We start from the raw sequence: 14,729 nt of genomic DNA on the forward strand, positions 1-14,729 counted from the left end.
GGGATCTTCCCAATTCAGGAATCGAACCAGGGTCTCCTGCATTGCAGGCAGATTCTTTACCAGCTGAGCTACCAGGGAAGCCCAAGTGGAATAGTGTGTGGCTTCCCAAATCTGCAAGATGTGAGGTTTGGGATCTGCAGTGAGGTGGGCCTGGGCTCAAGTCTGCCCCTGCAAATGACTTCAGGTGTGGCCCTGGGCAAGTCACTCCACTGTCTCTGAATGAAGTGGGAGTGCTTCTCTGCCAGCCCTGCTGGGATGTCACAGGGAGTCAGCACAATGGCAGAATGGCAGGTGCTTCATGACTATAAAGCACTGTGCCAGCTTCAGTGAGTGACATTCCTGCCCAGAGGCCTCCTCTGGCAGTTCTGATGAATCAATGAGGAGGTGAAGCTTTAGTCTCCTTGAGAAATTCAGGGATTGAGTGGGGAAAGGGGGACTTGTGTAGTCGTGTTGCACCCCTGGGGATGCCCTGGGGTGGGACAGCAGGGGCCTCATATCCTCTGCCCACCAGGCAAGTCACCTCCAGCCCTCACAGTGGAGAGATGTCCAGAGTCAGCCCTTTCCTTGTACAAATGGGAAAATCGTGGCCCACAGAGGGTGCAGCCACACCAGAATCACAGTGAGGACAGAGGTGCGATCCCAGGCTGTCTCCCTCTGATCTACCAGGTTTAGGGGGGAAACACATTTTCCAGGCAGTGGTGACTCAGTGATGTGCGTTTATTCCCAGAGCCCAGGGAAACCAGACTTCACAGCAGGATGAGGGGTTCGCCCCGACGTCCTCTGGCCCGGCTCCTCCTCCGTGGTGCCCTCAGATGCGGATGTGGAAGGTGCTGGGTGCAAAGAGGAAAGGAGTCTGTCAGCAGGCAGAGAGCAGCCTCCCTTCGTCCTCCTCCCCAACACTCCCACCAGGAGTCCCCAAGGCAGGCAAGGTGCCATGGTGGGGGGGTGGGGGGAGATGGACCCCTTCAGTAAACCCCAGGCCATGGTCTTCCTGGCCCCTACAGGGGTTGAGAGCACATCCTTTTGGATCAGAGATTACATCCTGTCTCTGCCCCAGACTCTGGGCCTCAGTTTACTTCCCTGTAAAATAAGGATAATGGCAACCTCCTCCAAAAGGACTTATCACCTACCAGGTGATGAAGCAGTCATTGCCCCTACCATAGTTTGACCTCAGGCCAAACTACAGGGAGGGAACACAGCCCCACCCATCAGCAGAAAATTGGATTAAAGAGTTACTGAGTGTGGCCCTGCCCACCAGGGCAAGACCTAGTTTTCCCCACAGCCAGTCCCTCCCACCAGGAAGTTTCCACAAACCTCATCCTCACCCATCAGAGGGCAGACAGAATGAAAACCACAATTACAGAAAACTAACCAAACTGATCACATGGATCACAGCCTTGTCCGACTCAGTGAAACTAGGAGCCATGCCGTGTAGGGCCACCCAAGATAGATGGGTCATGGTGGAGTTCTGACAAAACGTGGTCCACTGAACAAAGGAATGGCAAACCCCTTCAGCATTCTTGCCTTGAGAACCCCATGAACAGTATGAAAAGGGAAAAAGATATGACACTGAAAGATAAACTCCCCAGGTTGGTAGGTGCCCAATATGCTACTGGAGAAGAGTGGAGAAATAGCTTCAGAAGGAACGAGGAAGCTGAGCCAAAGCAGCAAAAATGCCCCGTCTGGAGGTGAAAGTAAAGTCCGATGCTGTAACGAACAATATCGGAAAGGAACAGGGAATGTTAGATCCACGTGTGCTGCGCTGTGCTTAGTCGCTCAGTCATGGCCGATTCTTTGCGACCATATGGACTGTAGCCCACCAGGCTTCTCTGTCCATGGGGATTCTCCAGGCAATACTGGAGTGGGTTGTCATCCCTCCTCCAGGAGATCCTCCCAACTCAGGGATCAAACCCAGGTCTCCTGCATTGCAGGTGGATTCTTTACCATCTCTAAGACACCAGAGAAACCCATTAATCAAAATAAATTGGAAGTGGTCAAACAGGAGATGGCAAGAGTGAACACTGACATTTTAGAAATCAGTGAACTAAAATGGATGGGAATGGGAGAATTTCATTCAGATGACCATTATATCTATCACTGTGGGCAATAATCTCTCAGAAAAAAATGAAGTAGTCCTCATGGTCAACAAAAGAGTCCAGAATGCAGTACTTGGGTGCAATCTCAAAAATGACAGAATGACCTCAGTTTGTTTCCAAGGCAAACCATTCAATAGCACAGTAATCCAAGCCTATGCCCCAACCACTAAGGCTGAAGAAGCTAAAGTTGAACATTTCTATGAAGACATACAAGATCTTCTAGAACTAACACCAAAAAAAGATGTCCTTTTCAACCTAGATAGTGTATTAAAAAGCAGAGACATTACTTTGCCGACAAAGGTCCATATAGTCAAAGCTACGGTTTTTCTAGTAGTCTAGGATGGGACAGCTGGACCATAAAGAAGGCTGAGCCCTGAAGAATTGATGCTTTTGAACTGTGCTGTTGGAGAAGATTCTTGAAGAATCCCTTGGATACCAAGGAGATCAAACCAGTCCATCCTAAAGGAGATCAGTCCTGAATATTCATTGGAAGGACTGATGCTGAAGCTGAAGCACCAGTACTCTGGCCACCTGATGTGAAGAGCTGATTCATTGACAAAGACCCTGATGCTGGGAAAGATTGAAGGCAGGAGGAGAAGGGGACGACAGAGGATGAGATGGTTGGATGGCATCACAGGCTCGATGAATACGAGTTTGGGCAAGCTCCAGGAGATGGTGAATTACAGGGAAGCCTGGTGTGCTGCAGTCCAGGGGGTCGCAGAGAGTCAGACACAACTGAGAGACTGAACAACAAAATTGGGGTAACAGCTATCCCTCCCTTAACTGAAATGTAATAAGGGCTGAAAGAATGGAAACTGTCACTCAGTCATGTCCGACTCTTTGCGACCCCATGGGTTGTAGCCGCCCAGGCTCCCCTGGCCATGGGATTCTCCAGGCAAGAATCTGGAGTGTGTAACCATTCCTTTCTCCAGGGTATCTTCCCCACCCAAAGATCAAACCCAGGTCTCCTGCATTGCAGGCTGATTCTTTAACATCTAAGCCACTAGGGAAGCTTAGTGGCTCAGACAGTAATGAGGGCTAAAAAGAGGCAAATATACAGAGCAGTACGCACATTAGGTACTCAGTTAGTGGCAAGGGACTGACTCATCATGGTGTCATTTTTCGTGTCTCAGTGGTCAGGAGACCAGCCTTGCTTATCCAGGGTAGAGGAAGGAGGTCCTCTGGGCATGAAAGCCACAACACTAACAATAGTACACAGTTATTGAGCACCTACTGTGTGCAAAGAACTGCTCTAAATTCTTTCCGTGTACTAGCTCAAGGTCAGTCAACGTTCTTCTGCCAAGGGCCAAATGATTGATATTTACAACTTTGCACAATGACTCAATGTTGCCTTAAAGCTCAAAAGAAGCTGTGGACACTATGAACACAAATAGGCATGGCTGTATCCCAATAAAACCAGCAATGGACATGGAAATCTGAGTTTTATATCACTTTCATGTGTTGTGGAGTATGATTATTTTCCCCCAACCATTTAAAATTGTAAAAACCATTCCAAGCTCATGGGAGGTATAAAAACAGATGGTAAAAAAAAAAAAAACAGATGGTGGGCCACCCACCCCCTGTATTAACTCATTTAATCTATGCTGGATCTCCTGGAGAAGGAAATGGCAACCCACTCCAGTATTCTTGCCGGGAAAATCCTTTGGACTGGTAGGCTACAGTCCATGGGGTCGCAAAAGAGTCAGACACGATTCAGCGACTGAACAACAATCCTCCTTAGAGCGCTGATTCTCCCTAGGGTTGCCAAGTACAGTTGTCCAGTCTGTTAACTGCAAAATGTTCAGGCAAGTGAGGGTTGAAGTCCCAACCATGTTCTACTCACCCAAAGAGCTGTGTCCACCCACAAGAGGTGTCCCCAGGGTCTCTAATTAGCCCCATTCAAAAGACACAGACTGAGGCCAGGGAGGTCGGGAAAGTTCCCCAAGGTCACAAATGAAAAAATGGAGGAAATTTCACAGAGTCTGTGAATCTAATCCATGAGCACTCCTCTTGTACATGGGAATGGATTGTGCAAGGTGGCGAGGAATATCACCTGAGGAAGTCTGGTGCCCTAAGGATCATGTTCTGGAAGTCTTCCAGGGACAGTCGCCCGTCGTGGTCCCCATCGGCTTCATCCAGCACCTTCTCACATATCAGGCTCACCTCCTCAGCGCTCAGCTCCCCCCGAGTCAGCTTAGTCACCGTCTGCTCCAGGTCCCACGCACAGATGTAGTCATCGTTGTTAAAGTCTGCACAGCAGGACAGGTGGGGACATGGGGGTGACCGGACAACAGGGACCAGACAGGCTGGGCCAGCGGTGAACACATCTTGTCCCCATGTGACAGAGGAAGAAGCTGAGGCACTGGAGGGAACCCAAGCCCCTGGGCTAATAGCTAGATCTTGCTTTGGAATTGGGTAGGTAACTGCTGGGAGGTCATTCATTCACTCAAGTATTTATTGAGCCCTTACTATGTGTCAATCTCTGGGGGCCTAGATGGTAAAGAATCTGCCTGCAATGCAGGAGACTCAGGTTGGATCTCCGGATGGGGAAGATCTCCTGGAAAGAATGGCTTCCCACTCCAGTATTCTTGCCTGGAGCATCTCATGGACAGAGGAGTCCGGCAAGCTGCAGTCCATGGGGTTGCAAAGAGTTGGACACAACTGAGAGACTAACACTACTATGTGTCAGGTGAGTGATAATTGTTTCTCATTCATTCCCTCTTTCAATAAGTATTTATTGAGTGCCTACTTTGTGCCAGGCACTGTGATAAGTTTTCATTCATTCATTCAACAAGTATTCACTGAATACCTACTATGTGCCAGTCACAGAGACAGATGGCAAACCAAACACTGTCACTGCCCTGGGGTCTCTTCAGAGAGAAAATCAATAAGAAATGAAGAGATGAATGAACAAGAAGTTAAGCAGCACTGCTCCATGCTAGAAGAGAAATAGAATGTGGCATGGAGAGTGACTAGGAGGCAGGGACTACTTTAGACCGAGATATCAAGGGAAGAAGGAACTAGGGGAAAGGTATTCTAGACAAAAGGCACAGCAGAGGCAAAGGCCCAGAGGCAGAAAGGGTTTGACCTGTTGGGGAAACAGCCAGGCCAGTGTAGCTGGATGGAATTAGCAAAGGGATAGGGTGGAGGGGGAGGTATCGAGGTGGGGTGAAGGACAGGGCCAGGCAGGGCCTCAGAGCCCTTGGTGAGACATATGTGATGGCCGTGAAGTCCCTGACCTGAGACCTGGGTTTGTTCCCACTTCCCCACCCTGGGGTCTGTGCACACACCATAAATTTTAAAAGCGTAGTAGGCTTTGAGGTCACGGGGAGCCATTTCACTCATCACAGAACACATGTCCAGGAAGTTGTCCAAGGTCATGTGGCCATCCCCATCCTCGGAGAAGACCTGGGCGATCCTCTGACGGAAGGGGTTGTCCTAGAGACAGGAAATCCATCCCTTACCAGGTTCTCTGGGGCTCCGTGTGGTTTCACTGTCAGCCCCCACCTTCCTGGGAACCTCTGAGTACCCTTCACCAAGACTCTCTTCCTCCTATGATCCCTGGAGAAGATTCCAGGCAACTCCAGTCTCCTCCCCTATGGCCTGGGTGCCAGTTAACCCCCATTCTGGCTTCAGAGGCAGTCACATGACTTCAGTGAGGCCAATCAGGGACTTCCATTCACCTGGCAATGGCGATTGCTTCTAGGATGATCATGTGACTCCAGATGGCCAATCAGAAACTGCCTTGGGAGAGTTTCTGAACAGTTGGAGTGGAGGAACCTCATTTCTGCTTGTTGCAGAGCTGATGGGAGGAAATCTGGGGCAGTTGGTGTTTCCCTTCACTACCTCAAGAGGACAGGCTGCCTGAGACTGAAGCCTCTTCCTGGGAGAAGCTGAATTATGGAGGGAGATTCTGGAGTACAACGCTTTCTGTCCCTCTTGAATGAGGTTTCTGTCCTTGTGATAAAATGACCTCTGTTCTCTGTCACTTATCCCACAAGTCCCCTCCAGAGTCACAAACTAGTGTCAAACATCCTGCTGACAAGAACCTGCCTTTAATGGCTTCTACTATGAAAAAGAACTAATGTTCCTGAGTGGGCTTCCCACGTGGCACTAGTGGTAAAGAGCTTGCCTGCCAATGCTGGAAACATAAGAGACGCAGGTTTGATCCCTGGGTTGGGAAGATCCCCAGGAGGAGGACACAGCAACCCACTTCTAGTATTCCTGCCTGGAAAATCTCCATGTACAGAGTAGCCTGGTGGGCTTACAGTCCATAGGGTTGCAAAGAGTTGGACATGAGTGAAGAGACTTAGCACATACTCAACACAATGTTCCTGAGTCACAGGCCCTGTGCTAAGCCCTTTATCTGCATTATCTCATCTCATCTTTCCCACAAGCCCAGAGTTTGAATTGTGTCTCTCTCATGTCCTAGCTGTGTGACCATAAGCAAGTATCTCAACCTCTCTGAAATTCAGTTTCTTCACCTGTAAAATCAAAATAATTGCAATAGTCACCTCATAGAAATACAGCAAGGGACATCCCTTCTATTTTTTCCCATGCCTGCCCCAGGGCCCCGGGCATACCTTCAGCTCAGGCATGCTGCCAATGAGCTCATAGGGCACCTTCACATCAGGGCAGCTGGTATAGTCGAGAGGGACAATCTGAGGGGCCAGGTCCTGGTAGCGATAGAAGAGCCTGGTGTGGGGAGGGAAACAATGAGAAGGTCTGGGGTGTGAGGGAGGGTGGGCTTGTCTCTGCTTGCTCACTCTCACAGATGCTCACTCTCCACTGAAGGATGCCGAGCCTCCAAAAGCCATCAGCCCTGGGTCCAGCCCTCACACACAGAGGCAGATACAGACACCTTTATCTCCCGAGGGACAAGGCCAAGGTAAAGACAGGACCCCAGGGACTTCCCTGGAGGTCCAGTGATTACGAAGCCACCTGCCAGTGCAGGGGACACAGGTTTGGTCCCTGGTCTGGGAAGATCCCACGTGCCATGAGGCAACTACTGAGCTCATACACCACAACCACTGAAGGCCACGCTCCCAAGGGAAGCCACTGCAATGAGAAGCCCACATATCACAGCTAGATAGTAGCCCCTGCTCACCAAAACTGGAGAAACCCACACAGCAACCAAGACCCAGAGCAGCCAGAAAATGAACTAATTCATTGTTTTTAAAATGTAAAAAAAAAAGAGAAGACCCCAAAGCTAGGGGAAACTAGAGTCGGAAAAGTAAGCCAAGGAGAAGGAAGGACTTCCTGGAGGAGGGGGCATGGGTGCTAGGTGCTGGGCTTTGAAGCACAAATAAGAGGTCACCAGCAGATGGGGTTGACAAAAAAGAGCGTGCTTAAGGCAAGGTCATCTCACACTGAGCGTTCAGAGACTCTGAGTGAATCTATGATTTGCTGGACATCATCACACTGTCGGCAAGACCCTGCTCTAAAGACCCTCATCCTCACACTTTCCTTCTCTCCCTCCATAATGGGGGTTGCAGTTCCCTCAAGGGGCCAGAGACAAAGTCTAATATTCAGGTTTTTCAAAAGGGTAAATGAAAGGCATTTTGCAAAACACCAAAGACCATACACACTGCCTAGATGGTGGGGTCAGATGTCTACTGCAATGCCCTTGCCTGGTGATACCACACCGTCGCTGGATCATGCTGAGCAGGCACCTGGTACAGACCATCCTTGATGAGCCAGAGATCCTGAAGTTGTTAGGGACGTCTCAGAAGGGGATAGAAGCCTCTGGTCATATGATGGCTAGGAATTGGAGGAGGGGGTATCAGGAACTTCACTGCTGGGTGCCTTCAGAGAATAGCCTGGGTTTGGGTTTCTGTATGGCCTTGAGTAAGTCCCTCTTCCCCCTTTCCCCCTTTCTGCTCAGTAGGTCTGTGTGAGAAGCAAGAAGCTTGAGACACACAAAATGTTAGCTTCAAACTCTTTGGGGCTCTACCCATCTACCCAGGGGTCTGAGGTCAGCCTCCCCTGTGTGAGCCTCAGTTTCCCCATCAGTAATCCAATCATGATGGTCAGGGTGACCCTGTGAACTGTCCTCGCCCAGACAATGGGGCTTACTGGTGGAAGTTATGCCCATCAATAATGGATGTCCTGCACCCACACAATTGGGACCTTGGCCCTGATCACTCTGCAGTCAAACTCCAGCCAGCTTGGGTTTCACAGGTCAAAGTCCATGGGTCTGGCCTCTGGATAATGGCTCCATGGGCTGAGTGATGCTGTAGGATACCCCTCCATGCCCGTCTCATTCACACCAGGAACCTGCAGCAGCCTGGGGCCACCTCTTCACCCTCTAACCTTGATGCCAACCCCACCGCCCAGAGCTGGCTCTAGACTCTGCCCCTGGCATCACAGCCTGTTCTCACTGGGCCTCAGGGGGAAGTTTTTAACATGCTGATTCACATCACCCCTGCTCCCACACTCTCTATGGCTTCCTGCCACCTCTGGGAGAAAGCCAAAGCTCGTCAGCCTAGAGGTGTGACAATAAGACCAGATGGGATTTCTCAACAACCTTCCCATCTCTGCGTCCATCCACCACATGAGCATGCGATTCCCCCATTAAGCATTGAGTGCAGTCAAATTGCAAAGCATATAGAAAGTACCCAGCTCTTCTTCCCTTCCTCCTCAGACTGACCTCATGATTTCCTTTCTCGTGAAGAAGGTGCAGTCCTGTGGAGAGAGATCTTGGCTTAAACCAGACCCTGCCTGATGCAGGGGGTGCCTCCTTCCTCTCCCACTACCCATCGCTGCCTGAATCCACACACAGAGGCACCCCAGGACCACTTGCTGACTGCGCCCCCTCCCCACAGTATGAAGGGATGCTGTCCCCATTTCTTCAGCCAAGAAAACAACAAGGCTGCCAAGCCCACCAATGGCTTGGTCCATCACCCCTACCTGATAAGCTTCCAGCTGCTCATGAGTGAAGACTGCTTGCTTGTTACCCATAGTGGAGACCTCTGCCTGGACTCCGGAACAGGCTCCCAAAGCCCCCCAATCTTCTTGGGGCCACACTGGTTGCCAGGCTGCTGCTCACCAGCGTCTGGGCAAATCTCCCTGCCCTGGCTGTCACCTGCCCACCCTCCTCATCACCCCCAGGCTGGGTGAGACTCAAGTTACAGCCAAGCTCTCTGGGCAACGGCCTGAGTGTATGTCCACAGACATCAGGGCAAGGAGAAGGGCTCGGGGAGGTCACAGGGCAGCCCTCAGTGGGGAGACCACACTTGCCATCACCAGTGAGACTGGGGGTGTGGGGCATCTTTGAGAGATGGGCAGGGTGGTGAAGAGGCTGCCAGCACACTTCAGGTCAAATTCCAGCTCTTTACCCACTAACTGTGTGGTCTTAGGCAAGTCACCTGGCCTTTCTGAGGCTTGTTTGTAAGATGGAAATTATATTAGTACCTACTTCATAGAGTAGTAAAGAATCTGCCTGCCAAAGCAGGACTCGGTTTCAGTCCCTGGGTCAGGAAGATCCCCTGGAGAAGGAAATGGCAACTCAATACATTATTCTTGTCTGGGAAATCCCATGGACAGAGGGGTCTGGTGGGCTACGATCCATGGGGTCTCAAAGAGTCGGACAGGACTTAGTAACAAAACAACAACAACATAGAGTTGTTCTGAAGATTTAATGAGATCATTCACTCAATTTCCCCAACCAAAAAAAAAAAATTTTTTTTGACCATTGGATATAAGCCAATTCTAGACACGTGATAGTGAACAAGCTAGATGAGTTGTGCATTGGAGATGATGATGAGAATGATGTTATGGCTTGAGAAAAGCAATCTAATGTCTAAGTTTGGGTTAAATTAACACCATAGTTCTTTATTGCAGGACTTGTCCAACCCTTTAATACGTTGATGTGCACCATGTATCCTCAAGGGGTAAATTCAGTAATTTCCCCTACATATTGAATGAATTTCATTCCAAGAGCACGTTCTTAAGTCCAATTCATTCGTTAAGTCCAACAAAGTTAGTCTGAGTACTCAACAAACACAATTGGCTTTTTGTACTGTTTACACAGTAATAATACTTTTCACACAAATAGTACATAAGAAGCAAACACACAAAATAAAACATTTAAAATCCTACAGTACAGTACCTGAAAAGTACAGTAGCACAGTACAACAAGTGGCATACAGAGGCTGGCATCAAATCAACAGTCAAGAGGAGTGACCGACTGGAGGAGGGAGAGGAGGTGAGATGTGAAGCTGAAGGACCATCAGCAACAGGAGATGGAAGGCAAGCTGCGATTTCGCTCCAGTCTGACACTGACGGCACGGATCCTGATTCCTTGCTGGAGCCAGACGCGTGTTCACATCTCTGAGTTTGCAACTTGAAGGTTCACATGTAGAGAACTTACTGTACAACGTAGCAGCTGCCAATGTTATTAAGACCCAGAATCCTCTTGGGCAGAAAGTTTGGGAGTCGGACATTCCCCCCCGGTACTCCCTGCCCTTCTCACTCTGAGTATAGCTTCCTTCCACTTTTCTCTCCTGCCTATCCACTTCCAGCCCCACACCCCAGGCCCCCTGAACCACCCTTGAGTCTTCCCCTTCCCTCATCCCTGCTCTCCATGGCATGAACCATCACAGTTCCTCCCACCAGGCTCCTCTGGCCTCTGCCTCAGCTTCCAAATATGTGGAACCATCTTATAAAATACGACTATGATCAAGCTTTAAAGAACTCTTGAGGGTGATTTTTTGGGAAAAAACAATGACAATACCAAGTATTGACAAGGATATAGAGCAACTGGAACACTTATACATTGCTCATGGTGATGCAAAATGGTACAGCCACTCTGGAAAATGAGTTGGCAGTTTTTTTATAAAGTTAAACAGACACTTATGCATGACTTAGCAATCCCACTCCTGGGCATTTGCCCAGAGGACATGAAAACTTATGTGTACACAATAACCTGTACGTGCCCAAAAAACAGAGACAACATTTGCAAATCACATAACTGGCAAGGGACTGGTCTCCAAGCTACATAAAGAACTGTTACAAGTCTACAAAAAAAAAAAAGAGAAGGAAATGGCAACCCACTCCAGTATTCTTGCCTGGGAAATCCCATGACAGAGGAGCCTGGCAGACTATAGTTCCTGTGGTTGCAAGAGTCGGACACTACTTAGGGACTACACCATCACCACCATCACAATAAAAAGGCAAATAACCCAAGTGAAAAATAGGCTAAGGCTAAGGGGAGGGAGGGATGAATAGGCGAAACACAGAGGATTTTTAGGGCAGTGAAACTACTCTGTATGATACTATAATGATGAGTATGCATCATTACACTTGCATCATTATACATTTGTCCAAACCCACAGAATGTACAACACCAAGAGTGAATTCTAGTTTAAAACTATGGACTCGGACTGATTATGGGTCAATGTAGATTCATTAATTGTAACAAATGCACCACTCTGGGGGGGGCGGTGTTGGTAACTGGGGAGATGGTGTATTAGTAGGGCAGGAGATATAAGGGAAGTCTCGGTACCCTCCTCTCAGTTTTGCTGTGAACTTAAAACTTCTCTAAAAATGTCTATTAAAGCAAAACAAAATGGTTAAAGGATTTGAATAGACGTTTCTCCAAAGAAGATATACAAATGGCCGATAAGCACATGAAAACATGCTCCACATCACTAGTCATTAGATAAATTAAATGCAAATCAAAACCACACTCACTAGGATGGCTATAATTTAAAAAAAGGCACACAATAACCAGGGTTAACCAGGATGCAGAAATATTGGAACCAGCTTACACTGCTGGTGCATGCTCATGCATGCATGCTCAGTCACTCAGTTGTATCCGACTCTTTGTGACCCTACGAACTATAGCCCACGAGGCTCTTCTGTCCATGGGATTCTCCAGGCAAGAATATTGGAGTGGGTTTCCATGCCCTCCTCCAGGAAATCTTCCTAACCCAGGGACGGAACCCACATCTTCTGTGTCTCCTGCATTGCAGGTGGATTCTCTACCACTGACCCACTGGGGAAGCCCTCACACTGCTGATGAAAATGCAAAATTATGCAGCCACTTTGGGAAACAATCTGGCAGGTCTTTAAAAAGTTAAACTTAGAGTTACCATATGACCCAGCAATTTTTTCTCCTAGATGAAGAGAATTTAAAATCTATGTCCACATAAAAACTTGTACATACATGAATGTTCACAGCAGCATTATTCAAAATGGACAGAAAGTAGAAACAACACAAATGGCCATCAATCAGTGAATGGATAAAGAAACTGTGGTCTAGCCATACAATGGAATATTATCCAGTCATAATAGGAAATGATTAATTGATTCCTGCTACATCGTGGATGAACCTCAGAAACAGTATGCTGAGTTAAAGAAGATAGAAAAGGCCACATGTTGTATGATCCCATTTATTTGAAATGTCCAGAATAGGCAAATCCACAGAGACAGAAAACAAATTCATGATTAGCAGAGGCTGAGGGAGTGGGAATGGGGAATGAGTGTTAATGGCACAGGGCTCCTTTTTAAAATTTTATTTTATTTTTGCCTGTGCTGGGTCCTTGTTGCTGTGTGCAGGTTTTCTGTACTTGTGGCAAGTGGGGGCTACTCTTTAGCTGCAGTGTGCAGGCTTCTCACTGAGGTGGCTTCTCTTGTTGCTGCTCTAAGACTCCAGAGCGCAGGCTTAGCAGTTGTGGCACATGGGCTTAGCTGCCCCACGGCATGTGGGATTCTCCCGGACCAAGGATTGAACCCATGTTGTAGAATGTGTCAGAATCCCCTTCCTCTTTAAGGCTGAATCATATTCCATGGCCTGGATCTACCACATTTTGTTCATCTATTCATCCACCGATGGAGACTTGGGGTTCTTTCACTCACCTTTTGGCTATTGTGAATAATACTGCTGTGAACACTAGTGCACGCAGCAGTTTCTTCCTTTGTTCTGTTGCAGGATTCCACATTGTGTTTAATCACCATGTCTCTTTAGGCCCCTGATCACCAGTCTGTAGTTATGGGTTTGGGGGAAGTTTGGTGGGTTTTTTTCATTACTTTGATAGTCTGGATCAAACTAGTCAATCCTAAAGGAAATTAACCCTGAATATTCATTGAAAGGACTCATGCTGAAGCTGAAACTCCAGTGCTTTGGCCACCTGATGTGATGAGCCAACTCACTGGAAAAAAAAACCCTGATGCTGGGAAAGATTGAAGACAAAACAAGAAGTGGGTGGCAGAAGATGAGGTGGCTGGATGGCATCACCAAGTCAATGGACGTGAATTTGAGCAAAGTCTGGGAGACAGTGAAGGACAGAGGAGCCTGACGTGCTACTGTCCGTGGGGTTGCAAAGAGTCAGACACGACTTAGCAACTGAACAACAACAGCAAAAACAAAAACAGACTTGAGGAGTACTAGTCAGAGCCTTTGTAGAATGGCCCTCATTTTTATTTGTCTGATGCTTTCTTACGATTGGACTGAATTTATGGGTTGGTGGGGGAAAGACCTCAGAGGTGATGTACCCAGCTCATTGGAACTGAACCAAAATTCAGAACTGCCCCTCTGCGTGCAGTAAAGCCAATCTAATGACACCAGATTGTGCAGAAGGAAATTTCAACATTTATGGCAAGGTGCCCAATGCAGGGCCAAACAAGAAGAATGGGTAGCTCATGTTCAAAAGACCTGAAAACCATAATGCTTTTCAGGAAAGGGTTTTTAAAAGCAAGGTGAAAGAGCGAGTCACGGGGTGAATGATCAGCTCTTTTATGTCCTTTTCATTGGCTGGTGGTGAGGCATCAAGGTGGTTATTTGGAGGAATCTAGATTGTCAACCTTCTGATTCCAACCATTCTGGGGTTACCTGCTTGTGGGCAGCATACAGTTAACTTCTTCCACCCGCTGGGACTTTCAGTATCTGCTGTGTGTGCTGTGCCGAGTCGCTCAGTCGTGTCCGACTCTTTGCAGCCCCATGGACTGTAGCCCACCAGGCTCCTCTGTCCATGGGGATTCTCCAGGCAAGAATACTGGAGTGAGTTGCCATGCCCTCCTCCAGGGAATCTTCCCAACCCAGGGATCAAACCCAGGTCTCCCACATTACAGCCGGATTCTTTACCATCTGAGCCATTAGGGAAACCAAAACAGCTCAATTAGGGCTCGGAATATCATCTATAGTTTTTGAGGAGGAACTAAAGGTTGGAGAAGACTCTTGATAGTCCCTTGGACTGCAAGGAGATCCAACCAGTCCATCCTAAAGGAGATCAGTCCTGGGTGTTCATTGGAAGGACTGATGCTGAAGCTGAAACTCCAATCCTTTGGCCACCTCATGCGAAGAGTGGACTCATTGGAAAAGACCCTGATGCTGGGAGGGATTGGGGGCAGGAGGAGAAGGGGACAACAGAGGATGAGATGGCTGGGTGGCATCACCGACTCGATGGACATGAGTTTGAATAAACTCCAGGAGTTAGTGATGGACAGGGAGGCCTGGCGTGCTGCGAATCACGGGGTAGCAAACAGTCGGACACGACTGAGCGACTGAACTAAACTGAATTGAAAGGTCTTTCACTATGTCAATGACTAAACTATTACTATTTTGTTTACTTGACTGTTTTCCTTTCTTTCTACATTTTCTCACTTCTCTGATTAAGTTCACTCTTCAGAACT

The 14,729-nt window shown here is 48.2% G+C and overlaps 1 protein-coding gene across 2 annotated transcripts; it reads right to left on the reverse strand.

Annotated features, from left to right (window-relative positions):
- Positions 1-698: 698 nt before the first annotated feature.
- CIB3 (calcium and integrin binding family member 3) lies at positions 699-9,066 on the reverse strand. 2 transcript variants are annotated; one of them, XM_043464440.1, is made up of 6 exons: positions 9,006-9,066; positions 8,746-8,780; positions 6,680-6,791; positions 5,387-5,534; positions 4,150-4,345; positions 699-830 (listed from the first exon to the last, which is right to left on the reverse strand). In XM_043464440.1, exons 1-6 carry the CDS (start codon positions 9,054-9,056, stop codon positions 809-811), a joined length of 564 nt encoding a protein of 187 aa, XP_043320375.1. In that variant the 5' UTR covers positions 9,057-9,066; the 3' UTR covers positions 699-808. The 2 variants fall into 2 exon arrangements, with proteins under 2 accessions (XP_043320375.1, XP_043320376.1); XM_043464441.1 differs by lacking the exons at positions 6,680-6,791; positions 8,746-8,780.
- Positions 9,067-14,729: the final 5,663 nt, after the last annotated feature.

Source organism: Cervus canadensis, chromosome 4 (assembly GCF_019320065.1).
Source record: "Cervus canadensis isolate Bull #8, Minnesota chromosome 4, ASM1932006v1, whole genome shotgun sequence".
In the NCBI taxonomy this organism is placed as follows: Eukaryota; Metazoa; Chordata; class Mammalia; order Artiodactyla; family Cervidae; genus Cervus; species Cervus canadensis.